The sequence below is a fragment of the Sarcophilus harrisii genome, chromosome 3 (genome assembly GCF_902635505.1).
Source record: "Sarcophilus harrisii chromosome 3, mSarHar1.11, whole genome shotgun sequence".
NCBI classification, from domain to species: domain Eukaryota; kingdom Metazoa; phylum Chordata; class Mammalia; order Dasyuromorphia; family Dasyuridae; genus Sarcophilus; species Sarcophilus harrisii.
In genome coordinates this window covers 225,541,293-225,555,786 of record NC_045428.1, presented here as the reverse complement: position 1 = coordinate 225,555,786, position 14,494 = coordinate 225,541,293, and the positions used below count along the sequence as shown (strand labels likewise).

Here is a 14,494-nt window from a genome sequence, read left to right as displayed (position 1 = left end):
AAATGTACACAAAAGTGTACACATAACAAATTAGCTTTCTCCTTATAGGTGGAATTATGCCTTCAGAGGACCTTTTCAAGAATTTTTCAATTGAAAAATTGGGAAAGAATGGATTATTATTAGCCTTGATTGACATTTCTTTCCATAAATCAGAACTGATAGACTAGGCAAGTGGAATTGACCAGATTTAATTATCTCCTACAGACTCTTTTTTAAATTGAGAAATATTTGATTAATTTATTAACAATAATAATTCACATTTATGTAGCATTTTCAACTTTAAAAGCATTTTCCCCACATCAGCCCTTTGAGTATAAATATTATTGGTAAAAGTACCATATTGGGAGGAAAAAAAAATACTGAACTTTATCCTTCAATAAAGCATCAATTTCCTTATTTGTAAGATGAAAGGGCTGGATAATAGGACTTCAAAGGTCTATTTCAACTTTAAATATATGACTATGATTTCTACTTGACAAATCAATTCCTATAGACTCTTAATACTTTGTTGACTTTTAAATATTTGCTATGAAAAATGGAAACATTTTGGGATTACATAAGATTTTCTAGTGCATTATTTGCCCAAATCCCAACTCTTACATTGTGTTTCCTTTCATTTTTCTAAATTCATTTGACTGATCTGTAAGATGGACATGACAATACTTATGAGATTTACCTCTGTTGTGAACTTTTGTAATTCTTCAAGTGATATATTTATATATATATATATATATTTATATTTATATAATTTTTTTATTTATTGTTTGACTTAGGTGATTTCATAGATAGAGGTAATGGGATTATAACCCCTGTCTAATAAGATGATTATTAAGATAACCCCAAGATATTTATCTTGATGGTGGTATCTCTTTGTGCTTTTGTTTAAAGCTGATAGCAAAAACTGAGACGATCTATCCATTTCTAAAGCATTTAAATGATGCTGTGGAATGCTTCAAAGAGAGGATGACTTGGTTGACCAGTGGAAGCCGGCAAATTTTTGGTGTAATCTTGGACAAATGTATCACCATAGTGCTAGATTTTGGTTCTCTGAAAGAAGATGAATTTAGCCTTTGCCAAGATGCTCTCATCATGGTCATTGAAGAGCAGGTGGCTCATTTGACCAGATTTAACCTCATACGGTAAGTTGATTCCATTTTCACTAATAATTATCTGATGAAAGATAGAATTCACACTGCATTTTAGTGAAGAGGCCAAAGTTAATAATAAAACAACAACAATAACAACTGTAAAATTAAACTGAACTGAAGCTATGGGTCAACTAAAAGGCAATGGAGAGATGCATGGTGACTGAATAGTCTGCCAACAGATAGCTAACGGAAAATTATACTGAAGAATCAGTATGAAGGAGGTAGAAGGTAGAAAGAAATATGACCAAAGAAGAACATGGGCTGATCACATAGGAAGAGTAAAAGATAGCAAATATGGAGTTGTCATATTCTATTGGGACCCACAGCTACCAAGAGATGGAGAAGAAAGTCCTCAATATATTGAATGGACCTCTGTGAAAAATTGATGGTGAGACATAGGCAAAAGTTTCATGAATGATGGATGGGTGCAATCAGCATTACTCAGAGAGAGTTACCTCCAGTAATGAGCAGGATCTAAGGACTTAAGTACGGTCACAGAACCTCAGAGTTTAAAGGAATCTTCTCTTTCCCTTTTCTCAACCTTTTCTTCTTTTTTCCCTCTTCTTCAGCTCCTTCCCATTCATATACATCCAAAGTCAAGTTTCCTCCATGCTAAAAAACAAAGCAAAACAAAAACAAAAAGAATTCTTCTCTGAAATCTTCTAATACATCCAGCTACACACACTTTTCTTTTGTTAACTGACAAATTTCTTAAAAAATTAGCATGAGCTAATATGCCTTTAGTGAAGCTGTGAGGTTAGTCCTACTCTTTTGAAGTCAATTTGAAACTACAATTTGAAACTCTCTCTATATATATTTATACTCTTTGACCTAATAGTATCTCCACTAGATATATTATCCAAAGAAGTCAGACAGAGGGAAATCACCTACATGTACAAAATAAGTATAGAAATACTGTGTATTATATAAAAGAACTAGAAATCCACTGATTGGGGAAATGGCCAATTTATTATATAGGCATATAATGTAATAATATTGCCCCACAAAACTGAATAAATGAAGATTTCAGAGAAACCTTGAGTTTTCTGAACTGATGAAGAGTAAAATGAATAGAATTAAAAGAGCCGTTATGACCAACATTACTCTAAGTGAAAAATTGGGTTGATTATATTTAAAATTGTGAGTGTAAAATACTACAAGTTAATTGTCATTTTCTTTCCTTACGGGTTCTGTTATTATCTAACCCAAACTCAAAAGATTGCAGCATTTGTGTTCCAAGTCCTCTGTTTTTCTACAGCATTATTGAAATATTGTACTCACATGAAAGTTACTTCTCAAATATTTCTTAACTCTTTATACAACTTGTGGAAGACTTTGAAATTATATATCTTGTAGTGCTTTGGGATCTGGTCTTAAAATGTTTCATGGTTAGAATTTACTGCTTTAAATTGCATCATTCAAAGACTAATAAAAATATAGTCTTCAAAAATATTAATACATTTTGTTTTTAACAAAACAGACATTAGAAACAAATGTTCAAATACCCTTCCCCTTCCACACCCAACCACCCACATAATGAATACCTTCCCAGAAAACAGTTCAGCACAAACAATTGGGTAATTGCAACTGATGATATGTCATTTTCTATTCTAACTGCATGTACATTATCCATTGTTCTTAATTGGAATAAACTGTGTATAATGTTCTTTTTGATTCTGTTTTCTTCATCTTAGATTACTTCATATAAATCTTGCTAAGTTTCTCTAAAATTTATTTAGTCATTGATTGATTTATGCCACGATATTATTCCATTATGTTCATTTAATACAATTAGTATAGCCATTCACTAATCGTGGGGCACTTAGTTTGTATCTACATTTTTATTACAAATATTATTGTATTTGTGAGTATTAATAATATTTTATGGATCTTTTCCTGCCATTAAAATGTTATCTTATTTTGATAATTATTTTATTTATTTTATGACTCAATTATTTAGTAAACATTTATTAAGGGGCTATTATGTGCCTTAGAATGGTGCTAAGCTTTAAATGTAGATTTTTTATTAGTCACTAACATTATAGTTATCTTCTTTTTCCTTCCTCTTCCTTCCTTCCTTCCTTCCTTCCTTCCTTCCTTCCTTCCTTCCTTTCTTCCTTCCTTCCTTCCTTCCTTCTTTCCTTCCTTCCTTCCTTCTTTCCATTCTTCCTTTCTTCCTATTTTTCTTCCTCCCTCAAAAAGAGGTAAAATATGGCGAAAGCAATTTGCACTGTATTTTTTAGTATTCTGCTAATCCAAAGGATGATCCACATAGCTGTTTGAATGATTGTTAAACCTCCCTTCATTTTGATTTTTTTCCCCCAGAGCTGCTCAGGTGATGAACAAGTGGCGGTGTGAATCTGTCTTTGCTAGTGAGGATTGCATAAACTCAGCTATTAAGTGGATTAAGAAACTGGTGTGCAAGGCTCCTGTGACTCATAATAGTGCTATCAATGCTCTACATGAAGCTAAAAAAGATGACTCAGTAAGTGTGTATACATGGCAAACTAATCATGGGACAGGAGGACTTTTTCTTTAGAAACTCACCTTTTACCTGGTACTTCCATGTCGCTGCAAATTGTCTAGGATCCCTACTTTCATGACATGCAAGTGAGTTGGATTTAAGTGAGGGAGGGCTGTGCAAGTTCACCTGCCTCAGCTTCTCCCTCCAGAGCCATCTGGGTCCTGTAGTCAGATAGGATCAGGATAATTGGAGATGGCTCTGGATAAAAGGGTCATTTTAAGCAAGGTCTTCAACAGGTCTTATTTTATCTGAGGTCACACCTATTTAGTGATTAATGCTAAATAGCTATTGAGGCAAAGAATCACCTAACCCCATACTTCTGTTCCAATGGATAATGAAGGGTGAAGACCCCTTTGTATCTACTTCCTCTCCAGCTTTTACTTATAAGTTGAGTCTTCTAAGGAACTATCTAATGTAATTTGTATAACTCTTGGGCAAAATCACTTTGACCTTTATAAACTTTTCTTTACTTATTCGTAAAATGAACATAGAACATTTACTGCATATTTTAAAAGGTTATTGTGGGGAAATTGCTTTAGTAAACCTTAAGGCAGCATATAAATGTGTTATTATTATTAATACATATTTAAAAATAGTAAATTAAGTCTTTTAAATAAAGAGTAAATTTGGATTAACATTATTTTATAGGTCATTGGATAAATGTACACATGTTCATCAAAGAACATGTACATGTTCTTTCTAAGATTCTCAAACTGCTTATTCTAGTAACCTGTTAATTTTATGATCCCAAACATCTCTATGGCCCGTTCCTTTTAGCTTTAATCTATTTTTTTGAGTTTCCTTTTACTATCATACATTTCTGACATAGGAGGTAGAGACAAACTATGATAATTTCATAAGAATGCATAAAGGAGCAAAGGGGAAAACTCCAGTAATGACAAATTTAAAGGCAATAGGTGATTACATTTGCCTTGAAAATTATCCAAGAGATTACATGATACTTCTAAGTGTGAATTTTTCCACAGAGAATGTTCCTGTCTATCTTGAATATAAGCATGGCTCCAAAGAAAGATCAAATGGGTACCACTTGAAGTACAACTTTATCTAAGTTTCCTTGATTTAATTGGGATTAAAATAAGAGTTGTATGAAGGAATAAGGGAATCCTCCAAAAATTTGTGCTTTTTTTCCATCTAAGAGATCACATTTCCTTAACCTTTTCCCTCCTCATTCCAATCTTGGGAAAGTCTTAAAATTATTATTTGTAGGTAAAAAGTCATTTGCATATATAAAGTTTATTTTTATCTGGATTTCTAAAAACAATTTTTATATCTTTTATTTTTATATCATATTTTAAATGTATACCTTTTTCATTTCCCTCCTAGAAAATCTTATAAGAATTAAAACATAAAGGATGATGAAGAAGAAAGGAAGATGTAGAATAGGATAAATCATCTGATAGCTTGAAAGAGATTTAACAGTGGAAGGGAAAAGGGGGGAAGTAGGGAGGAAAGCATATGAACCTTACTGTCACCAGAATTGGCTCAAAGAGGGAATAATATGCACAACTTTAGTTGCATTTAGAAATCTGTCTTACCATACAGGAAAGTAGAAAAGGAAGACCATAAGAGAAGGGTGGGATGGGGTAGTCGATAGAAGGGAGGATAATATGAGGCAGGTAAAGTCATAAGCAAAACAGTTTTGAGAATGGATAGGGTAAAAGAAGAGAGAAAGTAGGATAAATAGGATGGTGGAAAATACATAATTGGCAATCATTACCATGAAAAAAATTTTATCCCGAGTTTTTCTGATAAAGATTTCATTTCTCAAATGTAGAAAACAGTCAAATTTACAGAAATAAAATTTCTTTTTCAGTTGATAAATGGTCAAAGGATATGAAGTCAGTTTTCAGACAAAGTAATCAAAGCTATCTATAGCCATATGAAAAATATTGTTTAAATTACAATTGATGAGAGAAATGCAAATTAAAACAACTTTGAGCTACTAATGCACACCTATAAACTGGATTATATGACTGAAAAAGAGAATGACAAATGTTAGAGGGGTTGGTGAAAATTAAAACACTAACCTACCATTGGTGAAACTGTGTACTGATTCAACCATTCTAAAGAACAATTTAAAACTGTCTAACGGGCTATAAAACCATGTATACCCTTTGACCAAGTGATACCACTGCTAGGTTTGTATTCCAAAGAGATAAAAAATGAAAAGGGAAAGGATTTATGTGTACAAAAGTATTTCTAGCAGCTCTTTTAGTGGTGGCAAAGAATTGGAAATTGAGGAGATGTCCATCAATTGGGGAATGGCTGAACAAGTTGTTGTATATGATTTTTATGGAATATTATTGTGTTTTAAGAAATAATGAGCAGGATTCTCTCAGAAAAACATGGAAAATCTTACACAAACTGATGCAAAGTGAAATGAGCAGAACCTGGAAAACATTGTACACAGTAAAATAAAACTGTATAATCTATTATGAATAACAACTATTCTCAGCAATATAACGATGCAAGACAATTCTGTAGAATTTACAATGAAAGATATTGTCCATATTCAGAGAAATTACTGATAGATCCTCAGTATAGATCAAAGTTACTTTTTCTGAACTTTAATTTTCTTTTTTTGGTCTATATTTTCTTGTACAGAATGACTTATATGGCAATCTGTTTTGCATGACTATATCTATATAACCTATATCAAATTGCTTACCTTCTTAAGTAGGGTAGAGGGGACAGAAAAAGAGAATTTGTAATTCAAAATATGGAAAAAAAATGTTAAAATTGTCTTTACATGTAATTGGAGAAAAAATATTAAGATAAAAAATAAAGAATTAAAAACGAGGAAGAAGTTTTATAAAACTAATGTTGACAAAGTCTTATGTTGCATGAATATTTCATACACATAGGTATATACTCCAAAAAAATCAATAAGAAACAGAAATGTCTCATATATATCTAAATATTTATGGCAGCAAAGGTGTCCATCAAGTGGGAAATGGTTAAATAACCATTAATTAACCATTTGGCACTGGTATTTTGGAACATTCTTTCATTTAGATATTAGTAGTTTGCAATGACTCTCTTTTTCATATCCTTTGAATATTTATTTCTTGGGAAATGGCTTTTTGTCTCTATTTTGGAAATCAGAACCTTATTGGTTTTTTTTATTTTTGTTTTAATTAATAGAAATCTCTTTCAGAAGGTGGTAATCTGTGATAATTTAAAAGTAAAGCTCATCAGTAACCTTTAAAATATATAAAATAAAGGAATATAGAAATAGAGAAAAGCAATCTTAAAAAAAAACTTATGAAAATATTTGACACAAAAATTTCTTCCCAGATGAATGCTTTTCTTCTTATTCTAGTTACATTAATTATAGTCTTTCACAAGCTTTTAAATTTCACCTAATTGAAATAACCAATTTTATTTTTCATGATTATTTCTATCCTTTGTTTTGGTATCTCTAACCATAGCTATAAAGGGATTATGATAAGATTTTCTTATTTTATTTTGGCATGATCTTTAATAGTCAGGTCACATAACTATTTTGAATTTATTATTATGAGTCATTTAAGATACTGATTTAAATCTAATTTCTGTTACACTGCTTTTCATTTTTTTTCCTGAGTACTTCTTATCAAATATGGAATTCTTTCCTGGGTAGTTTATATTATCAAACATTGGATAATTGAGTTTAATTATTTCTGATCCTCCCTTGTCTAGTCTGTTTCATTGATGTATTTTTCTCTTTTTTTATCCAATATCAAATAGTTTTTCTGATTACTGTTTTGTAAATTGGGGTTTGAAAGTGCTATTCTCCCTTAATTACTACTCTTTCCATTAATTCCCTTTATTGTCTTTAATTAATTTTAATTAATTTTTGTGCTTATATTGTATAATACTGTAAAATATCTCTGTAAAATATGATGTTTTTTCATATGTTTTTTCATGATGTTTTTTCAAATGTTTAATTAAATTAATTTTGGTAGAATTATCATTTTTATTATACTGTCATGGTATAGCTATTTGTACTGAATTTCTCACCAATTTATATTTACTTCTTTAATGAACATTTTGTGATTATACTTAAAGAGGTACTGAGTGTAATTTTGTATATGCCCAGATATTTTGTGCATTTTGGAGTTATATTATTTTTATATTCAAATCTGATTATTTCTATTGATAAATTCTTTAAGGGTAAAATCCTCCAATTTGTAGGAGCCAAGATACTTAAAAAAGAGTCAATATTGTCTTAGATTCTGAGAACTGAGGGCAATTTAAACTCGAAATTATATACTCTTATCTGGATAGAAGGGTGAATATGTTTGGGTTTTTATGATAGTTACCAGCCTCTGTGAGACAGATGGAGTAGCCAAATCTTCAGCAATAAACAGTGAATTGAGAACAATAAATGAGGGTGTTTTTGTAAGAACAGACTAGATGGTATTGTCTCTCTCTCTCTATTTTTTTTTTTGCTGAGGCAATTAGGGTTAAGTGACTTGCCCAGGGTCACACAGCTAGGAAGTGTTAGGTGTCTGGGGTCAAATTTGAACTCGGGTCCTTCTGACTTCAGGGCTGGTGCTCTATCCACTGAGCACCTAGCTGCCCCTGTCCATATTGTTTACCTCATTACAACTAAAAATTATTCTTGAAACTTGGTGAACACTCTTAATAAATTATATCATAGTAGTTCATGAATGAATTAAGAGAATAATCTGTGAAATAATATGAAGTACACTGAGCTGGGGTGGTTCAGAAATGTGAAAAAATGATGGCATGCATAATCAATAATCTATATCTATCTACCTATCTAATTAAACATACATACATACTTATAATGTATATATGCCCAATCCCAATGAACAGTTTGGTTGAAATGTGGAGGATGTAAGAAGGAGAATAATGTGAAGAGACTAGCAGCACAAAATAAATATAAAGCAATCCAGTGGAGGAGGTCATTAGCAGCTGGAGGATCATAAAAAGCCATTTGAATTTGGTCCTAAAGGAAATAGTGGATTCTCTAAAGCAAAGGTAAGGAAAGAGAGTGCATTCCAGTCATGGGGGATGGCTAGTGAAAAGACATAAAGTGTGAAATGAATAACTAAGTTTGAGGAGCATCAAGGCTAGTTTGGATAGGAAGGGGAAGTAATAAAAAGAAAGGTTCAAAATGTAAATTGGGTTTAGGTTGAAAAGGGCTTTAAGTGTCAAAGAGCAGAGTTTATATTTGATCCTAGAAGCAACAGATGCTGAAGTTTTCTGGTAGGGAAGTAGCATATTTAGACTTATACTCAAGGAAAATCATTTTGGCAGTTATATGAATGAGAAATTTGAGGTAGAGAAATTAGATGTAGTAGTGTGGGGTCAAAGATGCTCCTGGTCTGAACTTAGGTGGTAACTGTGTGAGTGGAGAAAATGGGATAGATATGATAGACATGAAGGTCAAAAAGCAAGCAAGACTTGGAAACTTACTGAATCTGTGGGGTGAAGAACAAGAAGTTTAGAATAATGATAAAAATTATGAATTTTTGTTCTTAAAAGCATTTTATTTTGTTCAATTACATATAAAGAGAATTTTTATTTTTAAAAAAAATTTGAGTTCCAAATGTTTTCTCTCTCTCCCTTTTCCCCTCCTGCTCTAAAATGGTAAGCAATTTGATATATGTTATATATGTGCAATCATGTAAAGCATATTTCCATATTCGTCAAGTTGTGAGAAAAGAATTAGACCAAAAAACAAAAATGAAAAAAATAAGCGAAAGTTATATGCCTCAATCTGTATTGAGATTCCATCAGTTCTTTTTTTGAATGAGGATGGCATTTTCCATCATAAGTCCTTTGGCATTGTCTCAGATCATTGTATTGCTGAGAAGAGCTAAGTCATTCATAGTTGTTATAGTGTGTGATGTTCTGGTTCTGCTCACTTCACTCTCCACCAGTTTATGTAATTCTTTTTGGGTTTTTCTAAAATCTTCCTGCTCATCATTTCTTATAGCACAATAGGATTCCACCACATTCATATACCATATCTTGTTCAACCATTCCCTAATTAATGGTCATCCAATAAGGGTGACTTTTGAGGGAATGAATTCAATTTTTGAAATGTTGAATCTACTTCAACAGAAAGAATGATAAGTAGAAGTATTTATAGTGTGATTTTATATATACACATTTATTTAATACACATATCTGTATCTTAAAGTGACCTTCTCTAGGAAGGGAGGGGGAGGGAGGTGTTGTACATCAGAGAACAAAAGAAAACTCAGAAGAATAGAAAAGCAGGATAGCTTTTGTAAACAGTGAAATGGAGATTCATGGTTTCATGATGAATCCTCTTTTTGTATTGTGCTGTGTACATGAAATTTTAAAAAAAAATTGTCATTTTGAATTTAAATTAAAAATAAATAGATTTTTTAAAAAGGAGATACAAACAATCAGCTTTGTTATAAGTATTAATGAATTTAGGCAGTATCACAGACAGGTCATCCCACAATTACTTATACTTCACTTTGAAATATAGGCTATGAACTTCTTAGCAGAGGATTGACTTTTCTTAATGCTCTGTGGAGGCAAACTTGGTTGACATTGCTTGTGTATTGGTGGGAAATGTATACAGGAAACATTTGGGGAGCAGGGGCAAGGAATCTCAATCAGAGTGAAAAAAAATACTTCATAGAAAATCTATAACTCAGTCTCTCAAGTGCTAGTCATTACTGCATGTGGTGGGGAAGCACCAAAAAGAATTTCATGAATAGTGAGTAACCTTAGAGAAACCTAAGGAGAGCAGGAGAGCCTGCTGTGCTGCTGGCTACGGTAATTTTTAGTTTCAAGGACTCTCAGGGCAAAGGAATGTCTGCAAAAAGAACTCCAAACTTTTGCAGCTTTTTACAGAGCAAAAAAGCTGGCCTTGCTAATCTTGTGTGATATAAATTTGCACGCAAAATTTTTCTGGCATGAAGACCTATCTACATACTTGCCTATAATTTATATAGCCTCCAGACGGACAATAATGGAATTAAAAGCCCCGTCAGCTACAGGGAAAATGCCACACAGATGGCCGGGGAGACATGTCAGGTGTCTGACCTCTGACTGAGTATAATTTTAGAAACCTGAGTAGAATAATCCTTCCCTATGTCATTTTTCTCATGATAAAGCATTTCAAGATGATCTACAAATATTAGTATCTCAAGTAGAAACCAGAGCCACTTTAGTGTCTGTGATTATTTATGATGGTCAAATGAGATATAAAAGAATCCTTTCATCCTCAAAACAATAAAAAAAATGTGCCCTTCCTATTATTTCCAGACTAATGTTTATTCTTTAGCATTTTTCTGCCTACCCAGTAATTAAGAGAAGTATTTGAAACTTTGGAAACATTACAAGAATGGTCAATGTTTTCCTGGATTTCTTGGTTTTTACCTGATTTGGGGATACATAACAACTTTAAATGATTCATTTTAATTGGAGGAGATGGGGTGGGGAGTGATATTGAGCTTAGATAAGAGATGAACTTTATGGAATTGTTTACTTGTCTTTTGAATAAAAGTTTATAGCAAAATTCATCAGATAATAAATATCTGATATCCATTGAGTACTTTGAAATCAAATATGATCTTTTTGATAAAGTAGTGGAACTCTGGGGCTTATATCAACATCTTTACCATTACTCCCAAAGGGCCATCAGGTCTTATATCTGCTCTGCTGCTTGCCTTCAGGATGTCTTTCTGACCTGCTGCTGACAATAAATACAACATTCTTTATTGTTTCCCAGCCTTTGCTGTGAAGGGAGTGTTATATCTTTTGGGGGGACCTTAATTACTTTTATCCTTATTCAGAATTTTATTTTAGTGATCTTTTTATTTATGTTCTTGAACACATTGTGTATTTTGTTTTTTGGTTCTATATATTTTGATTTGCATCAGTTTATATAAATCTTCTGTTTCTCAGATTCGTTATTTTTAGTGAGCAACAATATTCCATTGATTCACATATCTTAACTTTGCTACCACTTCCTGATTAGTTTTGTCCACACTTTTGTTTCCAGTTCTTTGCTCTCATAAAGATTACTGATGTGAATATTATAGTATACATTGGACCATTGTTTCTATCTTTTACTTAATTGGTGCTATGGACCAAGTAGTAGAATTGTTGGGTTAAAGGGACAGGAAACAATTCAGCAACAAATGATGAATGCCTTTAACTATTGCTAAGATTATAAATTTAGAATTGTAAAATGAGCTAAAGAAAGAAATGGCAAACAACTTCAAGAAAACCTCAAATGAAATCATGGAAAGTCAGCAAAGCAGAAAATCAGAAAAACAGAGGTTTTTGTTTTATTTTGTTTTGTTTTTCTGCTGGGCTCTTTATGCAACTTTGAATCTGCCTTTCCAGCCTATCCTTGGCTCCTAATGTATACATACATTGCTATCATTTTAATTTCATTTATTTTCATTGAGGTTAGGATTTTTCAATTTTATTTCATTGAAACTGTTCATTTAATCTTTTATTATTTCTGTTCTTTGCTTGGTTAAAAATCCTTTCCTTATCCATAGTTATGAAAGGTAAAACCCTCTCCTTTTTATATTTTTGATGATATGATGACTTTTTATATATAGTTAATATATCTTTTGGAATTTATGTAATATGATGTTCCCAACCTAATTTCTGATTTCTACCAGATAGTTTTCTAGTTTTCTTTTACATTTTTGTCCAATATAGAATCCTTATCCCAGTACTTGATAGTTAGAATATTGAACACAGCATTATTGGGTTAGTTTCTGAATTCTTTTTGTTTCAATGATATATAATTTTTTATTTTGTAATTGGTACCAAATAATTTTGATGGCAATAAATTAGTAGTATAGTTTAAAATTTGGAGTGCTGCTAGATTATTTTTATTCTTTCTTTTAAAAATTATTTCCCTTGAGAATTTTAAACTTTTGTTCATTTAGATGAATTCTGTCATTATTTTGTTTAGATCTGTCAAGTATCCCTTTGGTGATTTGACTGTTGTAGTACTGTTGGAAACTTAATTTATGTAAAATTATCTTTTGTAATGTCATGAATCAATCATGGACATCAAATGTCTCCAGGTATTAAATCCTCCTTTTATGTAAAAAAGTATTTTGTTGTAATTTTACAAATTAAATGTGCATTGCTAGATTAATTCCTAGATTTGTTTTTACATTTTATAGTTATTCTGAATAGATCTGTTAATATAATTCTTTTTAAAAAATAATATGCATGGAAATGCTGGATATTTTATAGTTTTATTTTATATTATACTACATTAATTATCTCAGTAAGTTTCTCTTAGAATTTATCTGTATGGCTAAATGGATAGAGTGGTGAACTTGGTCAGGAAGATCTGAGTGCAGTTTCCAGCTAAGATACTACTTATGTGATCTTGCTTTTAATTCTGTGACCTTCAATCTCATATATAAATAAAGGAAATTGGACTTGATAACCTTTAAGGTCTTTTCCGACTCTGAGTCTATGATCTCCAACTAAAGATAATTTTTATTGTATCTTTGCCAATTATTATATATTGAATTCTGTTCTCCTGATTTATTGCTATAACTAGAATGTCTAAAAGGATGTTGAATAATATTGGGGAAATGGACATTCTTGATTTATTCCTGTTTGAATTATCCATTGTTTTTCCATTGAAAAAATTGACAGGTCTTGGTTTTAAATATGTGATTTTAAAAGAAATAGAATTTTTTTTTCTCAATTCCATATCAGGAAAAATTCTAGCAATTTTAACAAGATTTTAAGTTCCAGTTTTTTTTTCTTTTCCTTCCTCCTCTCCTTCTCCTCTTCCTAAAATGGTAGGCAATTTCATATTGGTTATATATATGCTATTAAGTAGAACATATTTCTATATTATCACAATTGTGAAAAAACAGATCAAAAGGAAAAAAATACAAAAGAGAATAACATAAATGAAAAAATTACGCTTTGATCTGCATTCAGAGTCCATCAGTTCTTTATCTGGTTGTGGCGGGCCTTTTCTTTTGTGAGTTTTTTGTACTTAGTGTTGGATCATTAGATTGCTGAGAAGAGCTTAGTCATTCATAATTGACTATATTGCTAATACTGTGTACATTGTTTTCCTGGTTCTGCTCATTTCATTTTGTATAAATTTGTATGAGTCTTTTCAGCTTTTTCTCAAATTTGCCTGTTCATTTTTTTTCATTGTACAATAGTATTCCATTATACCACGGCTTATTCAGCCATTTCCCACTAATGAGCATCTCCTTAATTTCCAGTGTTTTGCTACCATGAAAAGGGCTGCTATAAATATTTTTGCAATGTAGGTCCTTTTCCTCCTTTTTAATGGTCTCTTTAGGTTATAGACCTAGTAATGGTATGGCTGGATCAAAGGGTATGCACAATTTTATAGCCCTTTGGACGTAGTTCAAAATTGCTTTCCAGAATGGTTGCTCAGTTCATGACTTTACTAACAGTGCATTAGTGTCCCAATTTTTCTACATTCTCTCCAACATTTATTATTTTCCCTTTTTGTCATATTAGTCAATCTAAGAGGTGTGAGGTAGTACCTTAGAATTGTTTTAATTTGTATTTCTCTAATCAAAAGTTATTTAGAGCACTTCTTCATATATTTATAGTTAGTTTTGATTTCTTCATCTGTAAACTGCCTGTTCATGGCCTTTGATTATTAACAAGGGAATGGTTTGTATTTTTATAATTTGACTTTGTTTTATATATTTGAGAAATGAGGCTTTTTATCAGAGATACTTGCTATAAAGATTGTTTCTAAGCTTTTTTGTATTAGTTTTGTTTGTGCAAAGCCTTTTTAATTTAATATGATCAAAATGTTCTA

At 31.5% G+C, this 14,494-nt stretch overlaps 1 protein-coding gene across 5 annotated transcripts in view; it reads left to right on the top strand.

Moving 5' to 3' along the window:
• VWA3B (von Willebrand factor A domain containing 3B) overlaps window positions 1-14,494 on the top strand; it is a 226,643-nt gene that overhangs the window by 18,264 nt on the left and 193,885 nt on the right. For all 5 annotated transcript variants that reach the window (XM_031959109.1, XM_031959108.1, XM_031959107.1 and 2 more), the window contains exons 5-6: window positions 889-1,139; window positions 3,474-3,633. In XM_031959109.1, coding sequence (XP_031814969.1) covers window positions 889-1,139; window positions 3,474-3,633 — 411 coding nt within the window. The remainder of the gene's footprint in view (window positions 1-888; window positions 1,140-3,473; window positions 3,634-14,494) is intronic.